Raw genomic sequence first — 20,695 nt, forward strand, 5'->3', positions numbered from 1 at the left:
TGTTTGTTCCACGAGCAAGGGAACCTCACAATTCACAGGGCATTGTGAAGACTACACAGAAGTTTCTTGCCTCATTAGTGGGAAATAACTAGCTCTAGATCAAACACTGCTCTGGACTGGCTTAAAAACCTTAAAAGTAAGATCCTCCAAAATTAAATCTACAGGTAACTTAGTTGTGTTTCAGAACAAAAGACAAAAATATTTATATAAATGCAAAAGTAATCAGCACCTAATAGGGTAAAATCACAATGCCAGAGATTACCAGACATGTAAAGAATCAAGAAAGGAAAACAAACAAACAAAAAACAACCACCACCTTAAGGAGCAGAAAAGTCAATTAAAACCAACCCCAAATAAGCGTAGATGTTAGTTTTAGAAGATGAGGCCATTAAAAAATTATTATAACTCCATTCTATATATTCAGATAGTTAAGACATAAAAGATTAAAAAGGTCAAAATCAAACCATCACAGATGAAAACTAACCTGGATAGTGTTAACAGCATCTTACGAATTATAGAAGAAAAGATTAGTGAATTTGCAGACAGCAATAAAAACCATCAAAAATAAAAGCAGGCTGGGTGCAGGGGCTCATACTTGTAATCCCAACACTTTGGGAGGCCAAGGTAGGAGGTTTATTTGAGACCAAGAGTTTAAGAGAAGGCTGAGCAATGCAGAGAGACACCATCTCTACAAAGATAAAAATGAAAAGTTAGCCAGGCATGGTGGAGAGCCCCTAGTCTGAGCTACACAGAAGGCTGGGGAAGGAAGATCACTCAAGCCCAGGCGTTCAAGACAGCAATGAGCTATGATCGCACCACTCTAATGCAGCCTGGGTGACAAAGCGAAATCCTGTCTGTAAATGAACAAAACAGAAACAGAAACAAAAGCAAAAGGAAAAAAATGAAAAGAGCAATATTTACATTTTTTACAGCATCAATGAACTGAGGCACAGCTTAAGGTTGCCTAAGGTTGTAATTGGGATCCTATAAGGAGAGGCTGGGGGGGTGGAGAAAAAAATGGAAGAAATAATGCCTAAAATGTTTTCAAATTTGATGAAAACTATAAACTCCAAAGTCAAGAATTTCAATGAGCTCGATTACAGGAAATATAAAGAAAAACCACCCCTAAATTGCTCAAATCTGGTGAAAAAAAGAAATTTCTAAAAGTAGCCAAAGAGAGAGCCACAAGACACGTGGAGGAACACAGATAGGAGTTACAGCAGATTGCTCTTCAGAAACAGTGCAAAGGAGAAGCCGTGGAGCAACACCTTTTAAGTACTGATAGAAAAATCAGTAAATAAATAAGTATTAAACTAGAATTCCATACCAGGGAACATATTTTTCAAATGTAAAGATGAAATGAAAATTGGTTTCAGATGTACAAAAGGTGAAAAAGTAGGGACCAACAGATTTACAGGGCAAGGAATGTTAAAGAAAGCTCATCAAGAGAAAACTAAATGACAGCAAATGAAAGCATGAGTGCCTGACAAAGAAACCACGAGCCCTGGGAATAGTAACAAATGGGAACATATCTAAGATGTTTCTATTAAGATTTAAATTTCTTTAAAGGATAACTGATTCTTTCAACAAAATGATGACAAAGGTGGTATGGGATTTATAATATGTAATTATATCAGAAAAATGTATGGCAACAAAAACATAAAGACTGGGAGTAGAACACTAGAAGTATGCTAATGTAAGATTCTTATACTGTGCCTGACATAGGACAGTAATACTTTATGTAGAGTATAATTAGTTAAAGGTATATATTATAAACCCTAAAATAAACACTAAAACAAGAGTTATAAGCTAATAAGCTAATAAAGGAGACAAACATGTAATAATAAATAATAATATGTTTGGGTCTGCATCCTTATAGAAATCTCATGTCTAATTATAATCCCCAATGTTGGAGATGGGCCTGTTGGGAGATGATTGGATCATGAGGGCAGATTTCCCTTTTGGTGCTGTTCTCCTGATAGTGAGTGAGTTATCATAAGACGTTGTTTAAAAGTGTATAGCATCTCCCACCTCTCTCCCTTCCTCCTGCCCTGGTCATGTAAATATGCACCTGCTTCCCCTTCCCCTTCCACCATGATTGGAAGTTTCCTGAGGTCTCCCCAGCCATGCTTTCTGTACAGCCTGCAGAACCGTGAGTCAATGAAACCTCTTTTCTTTACAAATTACCCAGTGTCAGATATTTTTATAGCAGTGTGAAATGAACACAATAGAAATAATCACCCAGAACAGTAAAAAAAAAAAAAAAGAGTTAGAAAAAAATAAATGGAACAAATAGAAAACAGAAAGATAACAGAACACAGCTTTTTCCATACATGTAAACAACGGTATTATATAAAAGTGGTTTAAACACCTGTGTTAGTCCAATCTCACACTGCTATAAGAAAATACCCGAGACTAGGTAAGAAAGAGGTTTAATTGACTCATAGTTCCACATGGATGGGGAGGTCTCAGGAAACTTAAAATCATGGCAGAAGGGAAGCAGACACATCCTTCTTCACATGGTGGCAGGAGAGAGAGAAGAGCAAAGTGGGGAAAGACCCTTATAAAACCATCAGATCTCATGAAAACTCACTCACTATCATCAGAACTGCATGAGGAAACTGCTCCCATGATCTAACCACCTCCCATGAGGTACCAACCCCAACATGTGGGGACTACAATTCACATTACAATTCAAGATGATATTTTGAGTGGGGACACAGCCAAACCATATCATTCTACCCCTGGCCTCTCCCAAATCTCAGGTCCTCACATTTCAAAACAATCATGCCTTTCCAACAGTCCCTCAAACTCTTAACTTATTCCAAAATTAGGCAAGGCAAGTCCATTCTGCCTATGAGCCTGTAAAATCAAAAGCAAGTTAGCTACTTCCTAGATACAATGAAGGTCTAGGCATTGAGTAAATACACCAAATGGGAGAAATTGGCCAAAACAAAGGGACTACAGGATCCATGCACGTCCAAAATCTAGTCAGGGAGTCATTAAACCTCAAAATTACAAAATGATCTTCTTTGACTCCATGTCTCACATCTAGGTTATGCTGATGCAAGAGTGGGCTCCTGTGGCCTAGTACAGCTCTGTTCCTGGGGCTTTGCAGGGTACAGTCCCCCTCCTGGCTGCTTTCATGGGCTGGCATTGAGTGTCTGTGGCTTTTCCAGGCATATGGTGCAAGCTGTCAGTGGATCTACCATTCAGGGGTCTGGAGGATGGTGGCCCTCTTCTCACAGCTCCACTAGGCAGTACCCCAGTGGGGATTCTGTGTGGGGCTCTGACCCCACATTTCCCTTTCGCACTGCCCCAACAGAAGGTCTCCATGAGGGCTCTTCCCCTGTAGCAAAATTCTGCCTGGATATCCAGGCAAGACCATACATCCTCTGAAATCTATGCAGAGATTCCCAAACCTCAATTATTGACTTCTGTGCATCTGCAAGCCCAACACCATATGTAAACCACCAAGGCTTGGGGCACCCTCCGAAACAACAGTCTGAGCTCTACATTGGCCTCTTTCAGCCACAGGTGGAATGAAAAGCACCAAGTCCCAAGACTACACAAAGCAGCAAGGCAGTGGGCTCAGCCCATGAAACCGTTTTTTCTTCTTTAACCTCTGGGATTGTGATGGGAGGGGCTGTTGTGAAGCTCTCTGACATACGTGAGGTATTTTTTCCATTGCTTTGGCAATTAACATTTGGCTCATCTTCCTCAAGTTCAAAGTTCCACAGATTTCTAGGGCAGGGGTAAAATACTGCCAGCCTCTTTTCTAGAGCATAGCAAGAATCACCTTTGCTCCAGTTCCCAAGAAGTTTCTTATGTCTGTCTGAGACCACCTCAGCCTGGACTTTATTGTTCACATCACTAACAGCATTTTGGTCAAAGTCATTCAACAAGTCTCTAGGAAGTTCTAAACCTTCTCCATCTTCCTATCTTCTTCTGAGCCCTCCAAACTGTTCTAACCTGTGCCTGCCACCCAGTTCCAAAGTTGCTTCCACATTTTCAGGCATCTTTATAGCAGTGCCCTCTCTAAAGTACCAATTTACTCTATTAGTATGTTCTCATGCTGCTACGGAGAAATACCTAAGACTGGGTGAATTATAAAAGAAAGAGGTTTAATTGACTCACAGTTCCACAGGGTTGCAGAGGCCTAAGGAAACTTACAGTCATGGAGGGAGGGAAAGCAGACACATCCTCTTCACATAGTGGCGAGAGCCCCTCCCCCTAACATGTAGGGATTACAATTCAGGTTACAATTCAAGATGATATTTTGGGTGGGGACACAGCCAAACCATATCACACCCCAATTATCAGGCAAAAATTGTCAATCGGACTTAAAAGAAAAAATGAATGGCCTATACACCATTTAAAAGAAGAAAATTTTATACACAATGAAACAAATACTTCAAAAGTATAGAAAAAGATGTTCCATTCTAATGATCACCAAAAGAAAGCTGGCATGACTCTATTAATATCAGACAAAGGAGACACCAAGACAAAGACTATGAGCAGGTAAGCAGTGGAAAAGAAGGTAATTTCACAATGATAAAAGGACTGGTTCATAAAAATTCTAAATGTGTATATATTTAATAAAATAACTTCAAAGCACATGAAGCAAAACAGAGTTATATGGAGAAATAGACAAATTCATAAGTTTAATCTATAAATTTAATATCTCTTTCTCAAAACGGATAGAACAAAAAACTGGTAAGGACATAGAGGTTTTACAATGGTATCAACCAAATTAATTTAGTTAATACATATATTCAGAACACTCCATCCTATAACTATTAGAAAATACATTCTCACTTGAACCCAGGAGGTTGAGGCTGCAGTGAATCGTGATCATGCCACTGTACTTCAGCCTGGGTGACAGAGTGAGACCCTGTCTCAAAAAAAACCTATTTTTTCAAATGTGCTACAAATACCAAGATAGGCTATCTTCTGAGCCATAAAACTATGTCTCCATAAATTTAAAAGAATTCAAGTCTTAAAAAATGTTTTCTAACTGCAAAGGAAGTTAAATAAGATATCGAAAGAAAAGAATTTCCCAAATATTTAGAAATTTTAACACATTTCTAAATAAATCATAGATTAAAGAAGAAATTGAAAGAGAGAGTGAAAAGTAATTTGAATTGAATGGAAATGAAAACACAGTGTATCAAAATTTGTAAATTCCAGTAAAGCAGTACTGGGGGTGGGGGAAGTCATTTATAAACAGAAAATTCCTATATAAGAAAAGAAGAAAGGTCTTAAATCAATAAACTCAGCTTTTACCATAAAAACAAAAGCAACAGCCACACACAAAAAAAGGTAAATTAAAGTGAAGAGAAGAAAGGAAATAATAACTATCAGGGAAGAAATCAGTAAAATAGAAAACAAAAAAAAATGATTTAAAAAATCAATAAAACCACAAGTAGATTCTTTGAAAAGAAAAAAAATCAACAAAATTGATAAACTTACAGCCATATTAGTAAAAAGGGAGAGGAGATTTAAATTACTAAATTCAAGAAAGACAGAGGTGACATCATTAAGATTTTCAGCATATTTAAAGGACATGGGAATATTATATACAACCTTATGTCAATAAATTCAACAACTTAAATAAAATGAAAAAATTCCTTGAATAAATAAACTACCAAACTCACTAAGAAATAGATAATCTGAGTAGTCCTATTACATATTTCATTTATTTTAAAGTTTAAAACTTTCCTAGAAAGAAAACTCTAAAATCTGATGACTTCACTGGTGAATTCTTCCAAACATAGAAGAAAATAATAATAGTACCAATTTCACATAAATTATTTTATAAAATCAGAGAAGAAGGAATACTTCCCATCTCACTCTAAGAAACCAGCATTAGTCTAATAGCAAAATCAAAAATAGGCATTACAAAAAAACTACTGATCAAATCCTTCATGAACATGATGTAAACACTTTCCAAAAAATTTAGAAAATATGATTTTGAAATGAACAGATTTCGCTTGATTAACCCAATATATCAAAGTTAATGAGACTACAGAAAGTGGGAGGCTATGATTCTATCATGTTGTCAACTCCTTCAGTACAAAAGTTTTCTATTTTCATAGAACCAAAAAAAACAGATGTTCTCCTTATTCACTAACTTGATTGGTGTTTGGAGGTATAGAGTATTGTTTAGATAACAGATTCCAGAATCACAGATGCCTGGTACTGAATTTTAGCTCCATCTTTTACTAGCTTTATAACTTGGGAACATTACTTACCTTTCCTGTGCTTCAATTTTATCAGCCATAAAATAGAGAGGAGAATATCTCTTTCCCATAGTCTTGTTACAAGGAATAAGTTAATTAATACTTGTGAAATGTTTAGAAGAACTGAATGGCTGGGATATAGTAGGTGCTCACTTAATCTCACAAAGAGCAGCCATAGAAGGAGGAGTAATCATACCATGCAAAGAGCCATGAAAGATATCCCTGAACTCAGCACTAAAGAATGTGCTTGGTAGATACATCAGGAAGAAAGCAAGGGAATGAACATATCACATGAAGTGACCAGCATAAACAAGCACTTAGCAGCCATCATGGTTAATGGTATTTTCCAGAAACTGAGTGAGCTAATAAGTATTGAATATAGAATACACTTTTGTGGAGTGTAAGGAAGGGGGAGTATGAGTGAGGGGCAAACTAGGAGACATAAAAGCTGAAAACTAAGAACCGATCATGCAGAGCCTTGTGTGCCATGATAATGCAGTGCAATTTGATCCTAGTAATGTAGGAAACTATCAAAGAATTTAATACGAGAATGTGTCATAGCTAGATCTGTATTCTTACAGATAATTTTGGCGAAACTAAGGAAAACAGATCCAAAAGAAGGAAGCTAAAGGCCAGGGGACTGGCTAAGAACTGTTGACTGTATTTGTTTCCTACTGCTGCTGTAACAAACTACCACAAATTTCATGGCGTAAGACGGCACAAATTTATTAGCTTTCAGTTCTGCAGGTAAGAAGTCTGGTACAGCTCTTAAAGGGCTCAAGTCAAGGTGTTGACAGGGTTGCCTTTCTTCTAGAGGCTGTTGGGGGAATCCATTTACCTGTCCTTTATTGATGGCCACTTTCTCCATCTTTAAAGCCAGCAACACTGACAAGTCCTTCTTAAATCATTCCCACCTCCTCTTCTGTCCCCCTCTTCTAATCTTGAAGATCCCTATCATTAAATTGGACCCACTGCCATAACCCATGATAATCTCCCTAAAGTGAGTTGATTAGCAACCTTAAACCCATCTGCAATCTTAATTCCTCTTTGCCATATAATGTAATATATTCACAGGCTCTGGTGACTAGGAGCTGGACACCTTTGTGCGGTCATTATTCTTACCTCAGAAGCTATTATAAAACATCCGGTAAGAGATAATAAGGACCTGAATCAAGGTGGTAACAGTGGAAATAGGAAGGGACATCCAAGAGAATGCTTTTAGATGCATAATTAAAGGTATCAGCTGGGTGCAACAGCTCATGCCTATAATCACAGCACTTGGGGAGGTGAGCCAGGAAGATTACTTGAACCCAGGAATTTGAGGTGGCAGTGAGCTATGATCATGCCACTGCACTACAGCCTGTGTGATGGCCTGTCTAAAAAACAAATAATAAAAATATAGAATAATACAGTGATTCATTTGGGTGGCTTAAGAATGTATAGAAAACATGAAGAAGAATAGGAAATTAAGGATGTCTCCTACTTAAATTTGAAGAGCTTGATGAAATCTCATGTCACTAACTTACGAGTTGAGTTTCTAATATGTAAATATAAAGCTCTCTCAGAATACTAAGGGTGAGATGCTTGAAACATTCTTGGAAATTTGGTCTGAAGCTCAGGAAAGCAGTGATGCTGATAACTAAGATTTGAGCATCGTCAAGTAATTTAATGTCTCCAACAGAGTAGCTTACTCTAAGTTACCGAGCACATTAAAGACAAACACACACATACTCAGTGAATATTTAGCAGCTCTTGTTGGTGCTAATATTCAACATAAGAAATTCAGACATATCAAAAATAAAATGTAAATGATCAACCATATCTACAGCTGATCTTCACTGGTAGCTCATGAGAGAAGCAAAGACAAGTCTAATGGTCACTATTAGGTGGCATCCCCAAGCCCAAGGAATGTGGAAATGGCGATAAGGATATGTTCTGCCCTAAACAACAACAAAAAAATTGGACATTGAATGCAACCCATGACTTTCCAGCCCCATATTTGCATGTGTTAAAGTTTGAATATGCAATGGCTTTGTGTCCCCTTCAAAATCCCTGTTGAAACTTAATCCCCAATGCTACAGTATTAACAGGTGAGGCCTTTAGGAGGTGATTAGGTCATAAGGGCTCATCCCTGGTGAATGGGATTAAGGACTTTATCAAAGACACTTCACAGAGTATTTTGTCCCTTCTTACCCCTCTGTTCTTTCTACCACATGAAGAAATCGTATTCCTCTCTTCCAGAGGATGCAGTGTTCAAGGTGCCATCTCGGAAGCAGAGAGCAGCCTTCACAAACACCAAACTTGCCAGAACCTTGGATGCTGGACTTCCCAGACCCCAGAACTGTGAGAAAACAAATATTTCTCTGAGAAAGTAAAATACCCAGTCTTAGGGTATTTTATAAGCAAATGGACAAAGACATCACATTTTGTCTCTCACAAGAACACCTATGGAAAAATATATTTATCCCATTAGAAACCAGGTTTCTATTTAACATTTAGGGGGATCTCCCCATTTGTGAGAAGTTCCAACTATCTATCTATATCTTTATCTATATATCTATATCTATATCATCTCTATCTATATCTATCTTTAAAAGGCATTGCTTAATTCACTGGTGTTGAAAAACCAAGTGGTATAATGATGTTAATGTACCTATAAAAAAGTAATTTAAAGATATTTTCTTATAGAAAAGACAAAACCTGAGGTATTATACAGGTCTGTTAATTCTCAGCAGTGCAAATGATGCACAATCCAAACCAGGAGTAATAAAACACCCTGCAACAAAAAACTTAGAATTCCATATATGTGCCTGGGATGGGGGAGTGGGAAGGCAGGGTGGAAACATCCATTTAAATATAGAACCTTGATTAATTTTCTTCTATATAGGAACCATAATAACCAAAAATAAGCTCATCGATGTAGTGGCGGTGACATATGAGTTGGAACACATGGCATGTACAAAGGTGAGTAATAAAAGTGAAGCAAATGAGCAAAAATATATCAAAAGTGACTAAAATGATTTGTTTTCATTGTTAAGAGATGTAGTGAAATTCTCACCTGGTGAATTTCAATTCAGCATTTCCTTGATATATCTTTTATAATTTTCACTCTAATTATAATGAAAATCATTTTTCAATGTAATTTTACAATAAAAATGTTTCTTTATTTCTCATTACATAAGAACATGATCTTATACAGTTACTGAGCAAGCTTACAATGTGCTGTATCTTCTCTTTCTTACCATTTAATCTCTTCATAGTCTACAGATGTCAAGAGGTTCAGATTAAGCTTGTTAAAGATCTGCTTCACTCGAACTCACTGATGATTATTTATTTAGCAGTTTTATGTAACCCTGTCATTGATAAGCACTCTATTAATTTGCCGAGGGACAAATCAACACTAGTTATTTTTCTACTGGCTATTAGACTCGGTGCTGCTGTTTGTTACAAACCACTTGCCAGTTAATTATAAATTATGGGTCCTCTTTGCCTATATTAATTGATATCTTCTCTGCCTTTGTAATACTAGACAAATAAATTGAAGGCAAGATTTATTAGGCAGTGTATGTCTTGTGTCTCTTGATTAGTATTCTTTACTTTTTTAACGTTTATACTTGTTTATACAGATTTGACAGACCAATGCATTAGAGAAATAATCTTTAGGGTGTTTTGTAGTGAAAAAAGAAAGGGGGGGGGAGATAGAAAGCGATTTAATAGGCTTCCTACAAATTTATTTCAAATGACCCACAATTCATGGTTAGCAATTCCTAAAATGCCTTTTGACTATGTGTTATGGACTGGTGATGGCAGCTTCCCAATTATGCAAAAGCTAATATTCAAGTGGTTTTAAAGTCTATGCATCCAGTTGCTTTACAATAAATAAATATAATATGTATATAACAAAACCTGTATCACGTTACACAAGCAAGAGCTAAATGTCTTTTCTTTGCCTTATTGCTTATTTGCATCTGATTATGTTCTTTTGCATATATACAGAGACCTTTTTTTCTTTTTCTGTCATTTAAACAATCTATAGATGTAATACATAGTGACAAAACAAAAAAACTATAGCCATTTAAAATTTTCAGAAGCATAAGTTACAGATGGCACTTTCCATGGGACATGAACCTTTCTATTTGAAGTCCACAGAGAAGCAGGAATCAGAATTTAGGCCAGGTAGAAATAAAAAAATATTTTACAAAAGAAAGTCTTAATTCGTTTGCTCCCTGGACAGTATCAAACATTGAAGAATTGCAAATTTAATGGGAAGGTTTACCCCAGAGGGTCATTGTACTATATTCCAATTTCAAGGGGCATCAGGACCTAGCTGTCTGCCAAAAGATCTGGGTCTTTGAAATCATAATTTTGTACATAATTTCTCCATTTAATTGACAGTTTTGACCCAAGTTGCTTTTGTGGTATCTTGAATTCTGAGTAATTCCCCATCTGACATAAATCCAGCAAATGGACATCTAGCCCATTGGGGTAGGCTGGTTGTTTTTCCATTAGTTTTCATGGGAAAGGAGAAACATTTTGGTCAAGCATATCTATTCCTATTTTCAACTCACACATAATTGAATCTCTTCTCCAATATTTTCATGTTTGAAGATTTAAAGACTCCCCAATTAGAATTTAGAGAAAGCCTTTAGAGTAAAATTAGCTAGCTCACTCAGAAAACATGCACTCTGCTAATGTGCGGGAAACTGACCTTGAGCCACTTTTTAATAATGAGATTCCAAGGATCATCTTTTCTTACCTTTTGTTGGCGGTTTCTGGGCATGCCTCCCAATGGATGTCATGAGGGATAGAATTTCCTGATAGCCTTGATTCATTTGATTATTCAGAAAACATGCTACTAATCATCCTTCACCAATTTGTTATATTATCTGTAGATCCTCCACCTTACTCTTCTTACCATTTACTATTTCATCACTCAAAATCTCTGTCCCCCATGGCTAAACAACATTGGAGGTAAGTAACATTTAAGTTATTAGTTACAACTCAAAACTAATTTGATTAGCAGGGGATTGGAGTTGGCTCTAACCTCTCAAATACATCATTTTTGATTATTCACATTTTAGATATTCACATTGCATTTGAACCCAATTACATTGTTAATGTGCTGTTTGCTAAACTATGCTGTACATTTTTTAATGTCTCATACTATTTTACCCTAATCCAGTGGCTTGCAAATGGGGACAATGTTACTCCCCATGGAACATTTGGCAATATCCCCAGACAGTGGTCATGATACAAATGGGGGAGGGGAACTAACTGCTACTGGCATCTAGAGAGTAGAGGATGGAGATAATACTGAACACCCTACAATGCATAGGACTGCTTCCAATAACCAAGAATTATGGGTCCCAAATGTCAATCACAATGAGTCTGAGAAACCTTGCTATAACCCCTCAAAAAAAAAAGCCCTAATTTTCTTCCCTGAAGTGGCAACAGTAAGTAACAAGAGTTCTGGGGCAGAAAAATTAGAAACCTAATAATGACTACATTTTCTAGTATTCAGCGACCCACAGAGGTTGTCAAGACGTGCTCATTAATATAGAGGCTAACTTGAACTGCTAAGACAAAAGGTATACACTTGGGGACTGAAATGAACCTTCTGTGAAGCTTGCTATGTGCTACCTCATGAAAACATTATTAGAAATGCATTCAAGGAATATAATTCAATTCTATTCAACTCAAGATTGAATTAGGACTTCTGGGTTGGTCAATGCAGGGGAAACTGAGTTAGATATACCACTAACGGAACTTGGTCATGGAGCAGCAGGTAGAAGAGGAGGCACACATGGTTAAAAGGATAAGTAGAGTTTAGTGCACCTGCAACAATAAGATTTACCAACCTGAGAAATGAGTCTTTTTATTCAACAATTGCTTACTGACATCCAGTGGGTATATATAATATTTGTCTTCCAACTGCTATCCCACTATCCTAAACTATTTTTAACATATAATTACAAACAATGATATATATATAAGATATGTAAATCCACATATTCAATATTAAACATAATTTCTCATTTTAAAATATAAATAGATGCTCTATTATTATCAAATATCATCTAACGTCATCATATTATGGAATGTAAACTTTCCATAACTTCAGTGTGCATACCTCACTTTGGAAACTGCTGCAGAAGGAGATATAAATTCAATTCTTAATTAAATTTACACATCCACCAAGTATCAAGATGATACTCTTCTTGAGAACAGCAATGTTGTCTTTTTTTCCCTTTTTCTTTATATTGCTAGTGCTCAGAACAAAATGGGAACTTAATACCTGTTTTATTTAATGAACAAATGTTGGCCTATAACCAACTGATGATCCAGTAAGAGGGAATACAATAGGTGCGTATAAAACTATGCTACAAGGCAGAATTATAATGTAGTAGTGGCTTTTTAAAAAAGCAAATTTGCCTCTCTCAGAAATTTTTGGAGATCCACACCAAAGCTTGGCCAGAGACCCACAAACATTCCTTCTATTAATATTTCTCGTTCTTAGGTGGTCCTTGGGTTATGACCATATTTCTTCTTGCATAAGAGTTCTGAATTAAGCTGTATAAGACCCCATTAAACTGTTTCCATATTATATATGAAGCTAATGTAGGACCCTATTATATTTCTAGATCCCGGAGTGATATGAAACCACCCAACATCATTCAGTTAGGAACCACTTCAAACCCTCTCCCTCCAAAATGAGTTTAATTCTCGTAAACTTCTTTGTCTTCTTTCCTCTTAAACTAATAATAACTTTCAAGTCAGTCTGTAACTATGGTTAACATATCACCTGATACACTTATACTGCCAGCATTTTGGCCACCATTTTAACACTCTATTTGGAAAAATTCTGTGTGTCCTTTGGCACTGTTTTGTTTGTTGGAGTTTATAAACAAGTAGACCAGGCAGGAAGGTGAGTGTGATCTGACTTTAGATAAACAAGGAATTTTCTGCACAGTAATAAAATCATCACCACCACCCTACCCCTACAACAGAATAATTTTAGTGACTTATACATTGATTTAATCCTCAAATGTTTTTGTAATATGTAATCTCCATATACAATGCTAATATTAATGGGAACTTGAGTAATACTTGAATAATTAGTCTTCTATTAACTGAAAATGAGTTAATGAAAGGACCCTTTACTAATGCAGGCATTAGCTTTTTCACCTTGGTGGACCAAGCTCATTCTATGCCACATTCCCTTGTTGCCTTGCTTTTGCAATATTCACTGAGCACCTTCCTATGTTCATTCAGTTGAGATCCCTTAAATTCTGCCATTTATGGGGAAAACTCACTGCCTAAAGGTATCTGAACCCACAGTATTGTCCAGCCAAGGAGATTTCGGATAAACTATCTCTCCTTATGCATCGATTGCTGAATAGGTCCATCTACAATAGAATTGTCAAATTGCTTCACCAGAAATTAGCTGGGCAAGATCTGGTTATTTATTTCACATACATGAACATGAATTAAATGTCTAGCATATAATACATTGCATATAATAACCCTTGTAAAGGAGATATGATTGTCTCTGACTTAAATGTAAGGAAATTAAGAAATGGGAGGTTTAACATCTTACCATAGCAGGTCACATGGTATATGAAGAAGCAGGTATTCTAAGAAGCAGAATATGCATTTATTTAGAGGTAAACATAACACTAAATTTATTATTACATAAAAAATCAGTCCACTTTAAAAGCCAGTGTACATCTGATGGGACTTTAGGGTTTGATTGCAGAATTCTCTGAAATAGGGTTGTTTGGGATGTAATTAACATGATAAACAAGGGAAAGACACAAGTTTAGCAAAAAGCTCACTTTGAGTGGATAAATTTCTCTTTTTCCTTTTTTTAAATGAGAAAGGCTGGATAAAAGGCACATGAAATAACTGCTGACTGAGTGGAGCTCTTGAGCTAAGGACTTGTGCTGTGAAAATTCTACTTTGTCTAGCAAACACTATCAAACAGAAACCTTGAAAAGGGAACATTTATGTTTCTCATTTTCTTAAAAAAAATCAGCTCTAACCTCATGACTTCCCTGACAATGCAAAGTCACAGGTGGTAGGAGGAATATAGAAGCTAGAAGCAGGACTTCTACTTCTTGAACAGTCTCTCATTCCCAGCATCTTAGTTTAGCTGTAGAGGCTGAGTGGATGCACAGACAACACAAACGGAGGCGTCTTTGGGCCATCAGTTCAGAGGAGTAACCCAAATCCTCGGCACAAGCCTCTCCCATGGTAAAAGCCAGGAATTTCAGATCACAATCCCCTCCCACAAAGCCAGATAGAACAGGTGACTATATACCAATGTCATCATTTTTCAGTCACAGTCATATCTAAACGAAAAAGCCAAACACAGTGATTGGTATTAATATGATTTGAACAGAATCATCATTCCAATTGCTCCAAAGGTGCTGTGGTTTGGTGGTGGAGTTTTGTGGTGGGCTTTGAGGTAGAACTGAACATTCTTCAAATGGTAACTCTCCAATCTACTACCATATAGATTGTTTTACCTCTCAGAGTCACTGCCTTTATTCTTGTAAACTAAATGTAATTCTTATCTCTTGGGATTTGAGAGGATTTAATGAGACTACACAGTAACACATTACTTGGCATATAGAGGATGATGAAAAAAATGTGAATTTTATTATTGAGTTAAAGATGTGAATTTCCAGATCCTCCAATAAGTAGATGCCAAGATGAGATTCAATGTGCAAGAAATTTATTAGAGGATATGCCTGTGAAAGAAAATGAGGAGGAGGAGGGCAGGAAAGGCTGGGGGAGCTTTCAGGCCATGATGCAAGTCTGACTCCAGGTGAAGGAGAGATAGAGGGAAGGATGGAGGAATCCTAAATTGCCATGAATTTTTAAGAAAAGTTTGTCAAGGCCATCAAGCAGTCCTAGAGCCAAATTCACCCATCAGAGCATCCTGCATCTCCAGAAATAGGCCTGCCTCAACAAAGATGCCAGGCTTATTCACAGGCTAGGAGCAACCCGTGGGAAGCACAGACTCACACTGTGATGAATTTCCAAGGCAGCAACGGAAACCCTGGGTCACTCATGTTCCTTGCAGTTAGAGAGGCATATTCTCGTGGTGGTCACTACCAGTATTATTCAGTGCAGATTCCTTGGCAAACTGTGTGTTATTGCTCCTGAAAAGGCAAAAGAGGGGAGACAGAGTGTGTGCACATACAAACACAAGAGTACACACAGATTTGGAATAGAAAGATACAGTCTGGGCATCTTTTAGGTTATATATTTGTTTTAAAAATGGAAATGAGGTCATATGGATGCAAAAGGATTCCATATGAAATTCTAAGATAATTCTCATTCTGATTAAAATTATAAAAATAAACAACTTTTAAAAACTATTTTTAATAAATCCTTTCCTATTTAGAGCTGACATTCATGAATAATTGATCATAGGTTTCCTTAAAATTTATTATTTTTCTTTTCTCCCTCTTTCTTTTCAGTACACACAAGAGGTTTTTGGTTTGTTTTTTGGTCTTGTAGTTATTAGAGAATCTGAGGAAAACCAGTGATCTTCTTCGTCTCTAAGATGTACATACATCCATACACATTAAAGGGTACAATTCCAAAGAGTTTACTGGGCCTTTAAATCCTATCAAAGAAACAGTGCTTACATTTTTATAAAGCTATTAACCTAAATGATTTTAAACTATTTTATAATTTTTGGACTACATACTTCTGTGGATGAAGATAAACAACCAGTTGTTGCTATCGAGATCTCTGGCTTTTTAAACTCACAATATTAGTGCATGCTAAGGCATCATTCATTCAAGCTATCCTGAATGGGGAGAGTCTATGTAGATGCATATTTAATGCATATTTAAATATATAAATAAAATGCGTATTTGTGTGATAAGTTTCTTCTTATTCCTTCTCTTCTCTACATGATATGTCCAGTTCAGGATAGAAATTCACATGCTTAAGTCAATTCAATTATGCCTTAGTCCTTACTTTGAATATTTTAAAACTTAATATTATTCTACAGTTGTAGGTCTAGCACTGTCAGTGCCTGTTATCTCACATTTGGCTTTCTTTTCCTTAGCGAATGTGTATGTTTTAGGCTCTCTTCTCCTCTTAGTAGACGGACATGTTCCCTCTCGCTTTCTGCAGCTCATCAGTGTATCAACCTTTCCAAGAGAAATGATAAATTAGACAGACAAACTGTGAAAAAAAGGGACGGCTCTGATAAAAATTTGGTCACACACTGAATTCACTTGAGCCCATACTCTCAGGCAGAATCCATGTGAAATATAACATTCATCACACAACTGGCGCTGGACCCGCACAATACCTGTGCGCGATGGGGTGAATTCATTATGTCTCGGGAAACTGACTCTTTCTCTGGCAATGGATGCCTTCAATTACTCAGTCTCCAAAGTGCCTGCCCAGCCTCACAGCCTTAATTCTCTATTTCCTTTCTTTTGGGGGGTTAGAGTCAACACTTCAACTGGCAGTTTTTTCTCTAGTTTAAAGAACATGGTAAATGACAGAGGTCTGGAATAATATATTTCCTCCAAAGCTGGTGACCAATTAGTTGCTTGCCACGGACTGTCATTTCACTGCTCTAAGTGCTGTGTTCTTGTAGCTTGGTGATAGACACACTGTTTATTTTCCACTTTGCAGTCTTTGCCAATACTCCAAGTCCCACACAGCTGCCTTGATGCCGCTCTCCTGGATAGCTTATGACAGGGAAAAGATAAAAGGTGTGTGTGGCAAAATGGCAACCCTGAGCAAAGTTATCTAGGGTGCAAAGCAAAGAGCATAGTGATTTTATCACCTCATCTTTTTATTTTAATGCTTTTCAATGAAATTGTGGAAAATGCCAAGTCCATGAGGTTAATGCTCAGATATAAGTACTGTGGCTAAAGACTTTGCGAGGGTTATTAAGCTGTTGACAATATGAGAGTCAGACATACTCACCACTGGTTCAGTAATTGTCTTTCATCTAGGAGCAACTTTCCCTCTCCCCCCCTAACTTTTATGATTCATCATATTTATTTTTTGTTTCCTCAAGCAACATCTTTTATTAGTTGCACACTCACTGCAGAAATTTAATTTCTGCAAGAGAACAACAAAGCAGTTGATTATTATTATTGAGAATCTGGTACAACATCGAGTGAAATAAAATCTATAAGGCATTAAAATGACAGATTAGGCGAGAGCTGTATTCATTTACAAGTGTTAGAACATCATGCTAATGCCTCACAAGCACAACATAAAATGAAAATCAACTCTTTCATGCTGCTTTACGAACAAACGCTGCGAAGCTCCCAGGAACACAAGCCATAGCCTCCGTTAAAGAGGCAATGTCCTTTTGTAGTTTGCTCATAAGTTCATTCTTGACAAACACAAATAAAAACACTCCTCTCTTATGCACAGCCAGAAGCACTCCCTGCTTATCCTTTGGTCATCCCAAACTAAACACTGCTAATCCCAGTAAGATTTAAAGCATTCATATGCACCTCATTGTTTTTTAATGGAGAGTAACACTTTACTTATTAGGCAACCTCTATTCTTTATATCCCACTTAGAAACAAAAGAGAAAGCAGAAAAAAGGGGCCCAAGAATCAGCAATTCAGGATTGTTACTCCTCAAAATCAAGCTCCCATAATTTTTATGTACTCTAATCACTCACAGCCTATTAACTCTTATTTTAGACATAATATTTATGCTTTTATATTGTGAGCTGCAGCTCAATGCATCTAAGAAGCAAATTACGAGAACGCTAGAGATCCTCGGGCTATAACCTCTAAACACTAGATTGGTTATTTTGATAGGAAGAGACACAAAAATACAATGGACGGAATGTCTCAAAGAATATTCAAGGCCACCATACCTGGGGGTGACACTGTTCAGAGAACAGAACAAATAAATTCTGTTTATAGTATTAACACAAGCCTTCCAAAAAGGACTAAATGAGTTCCATATTTCTCTTTCTTTCCTGAAAGAGAAGTATGTAAAACGGTTCAAACAAAAGTCTATCAAAACAGTTAAAATAGTTAAAAGGTAAGTGTTTCAGTAAGAAAGCCAAAATCTCACATATGCAAATCAATTTATTTTCCATCAATATTGAATAAAGATGTATTGCTCATATATTTTCCATATATGCATATACATATTTGGGAACGTATCCAATGTGCTTTACTGTATATTACTGATTATATGTGTAATTATTCATAGGCTAAACAATAATTTATTTGTGAACTTTTAGAGATTCATCTCAGATTCATTTACTACTTAATTCTCAGAAAGCAATTTTAGATGTCAGAGATTTTTACCCTTGAAAAGAGAATATAAAAAAGTTTCATTTCTGGGGTTCTACCACAGGTGGCAATTAAATAATGAGGATCATCAAAGTGACCATATTAAATATCTCCTCCTAAGACGGTAGACAGAAGTGGCCGACACAGTAGAGAGTATGCAAACTCTCATCAAAAATATGTCAAATATCAATTTGCATGCTACACCCATTCCTCAGGTGGTGCCAATGAGATATGCTGATGTCTGTAGGTCACACGTAACTCCTACAGTAGTGGTCTCCAACCTCCAGGCTGCAGACTGATACCTGTCTATGGCCTGTTAGGATCTGGGCTGCCAGCCAGAGGTGAGTGGAAGGTGAGCCTCCTTGTCAGATCTGCAGTGGCATTAAATTCTCAAAGGAGCCCAAACCCTATTGTGAACTGCACATGTGTGGAATCTAGGTTGTGTGATCCTTATGAGAATCTAACTAATACCTGATGATGATGATTCCAAAACTATCCTGCCACCACCCATCTCTGGTCCACTGAAAAACTGTCTTCCATGAAACTGGTGCCTAGTGCCAAAATGGTTGGGGACTGCTGTCCCAGAGCATGTATGTTATTTCCATCCACTCTCTTCTTTTCCAGAAAGCATGTAGGACTACGTGGGAATAAAAATCTGAATTGCTACAATTTATTAAAAACCTAGAAAAATAAGTCATGGGAAGACTTTGCTGGTTTTGTTACCAATAACAAATTTCTAATGACACAGCTTGGATATTGAGGTGGGGAAGGGCGGATAGGGAGGAAGGAGAATGTAGGTGGAGCAGGAGGTCCTCCACTCCAGGCTGCATCAGCTTGAGCAATGTACTTTCACCTCTAAGGACTACAGGACTCTAGAATGAAGGAACTGTGATAGAGTTCCTGCCTTACACATCTCACAAAGGGTTGTAAAAGCTAACTGCAATAATATGTGTCAGAAAGGTACCCTAAAAATGTAAGATGGTATTCATGTTGAATAAAGGACCCTATTTTCCATAGTCTTTGTATCAAAATTTCTTCTCTTACAGGCTCATGATTTCCAGAATTCCAACAAACCCCTCTCACTTTGCACCTAAGTATGAAATCATGTATGCCTTGTACCATACATAAGTGTCCTTGGAATTAATGATGCAATCTAGCCTACATGATGAGGCAAAGAATGAGCTGGCAAAGCATCACTGAATCATGGATTATACAGCCAGAATACAAGTCTGACAGACATGAGCTAAAATAAAATGAGTTAAAATGTGAAGGAACATCAATATGGGTGGTACAAAGAGATCTCAGGCATATGGCTGCACCTAAAGTTTTAATAAAGAAGCAACCATCCCCCAGGGTGGGAGGAGAAAAGAAAGAAAGGGAAAGAAAGCAAGCTAGAAAGAAAGAGAGAGAAAGAAAGAAAGAAAGAAAGAAAGAAAGAAAGAAAGAAAGAAAGAAAGAAAGAAAGAAAGAAAGAAAGAAAGAGAGAACGTGAAAACACGTGAATTTGAGCTCTGGCCTTGTCCCCACTGACTGGCTTCTAATTTCTTGAACTTCACCCAGGCTGTGTGTCCAACAGACCACATGGTGATTGCTAAATTGCTCAATGACCACAAGCTACAACCATGGGGAAAATATTCATGAAAATTAACATCCCATTTAATACTCACCATGCTTCCAGCCAACACTTTGTGTACCAGAAAGTCCTCTAACTGGCTCCAAAACTTTTCAATTCCTGACAAATGCACTGGCCCCTCTCCAAGGAGCTGGGCAGCAATCTGTGCTGTATGCTGGTGTGTGGTGGTGGCAGTACCACTGGTGGGAGAGCCAGGAGGTGGAGGCGTTCTTCTCAAGTAAGAAAGATCTGAAGACCAGTGGCCCTGGGGACTCACCCAGGCACCAAGAACTCCAACTCAGCACGGCAGAGGGCAGGTTCTTAACTGCTTTCAATTTTCTAAAACAAAGGGCATATAATAAAGGCTGGATCTATGAAATAGTAACAAATGTTTGGTTAATTTTTTTCATATTAGAAATGAGCATTTATATTAACATTGATTTTTAGAGTATGATTTTAGAAGACTATGGCATCTTTGGAAGCAAATCTTCTAAAATATGGTAACTTTCCTAAAAACAAAAATAACCACATTA

General features: G+C 37.1%; 1 protein-coding gene across 1 annotated transcript in view; it reads right to left on the reverse strand.

Moving 5' to 3' along the window:
• Positions 1–20,459, reverse strand: part of LOC144579164 (uncharacterized) — a 134,071-nt gene extending 113,612 nt beyond the window's left edge. The window contains exon 1 of the mRNA XM_078348435.1: positions 20,218–20,459. Within this exon, the coding sequence (XP_078204561.1) occupies positions 20,218–20,220 (3 nt within the window). The 5' untranslated portion in view covers positions 20,221–20,459. The remainder of the gene's footprint in view (positions 1–20,217) is intronic.
• Positions 20,460–20,695: the final 236 nt, after the last annotated feature.

Source organism: Callithrix jacchus, chromosome 14 (assembly GCF_049354715.1).
Source record: "Callithrix jacchus isolate 240 chromosome 14, calJac240_pri, whole genome shotgun sequence".
NCBI classification, from domain to species: domain Eukaryota; kingdom Metazoa; phylum Chordata; class Mammalia; order Primates; family Cebidae; genus Callithrix; species Callithrix jacchus.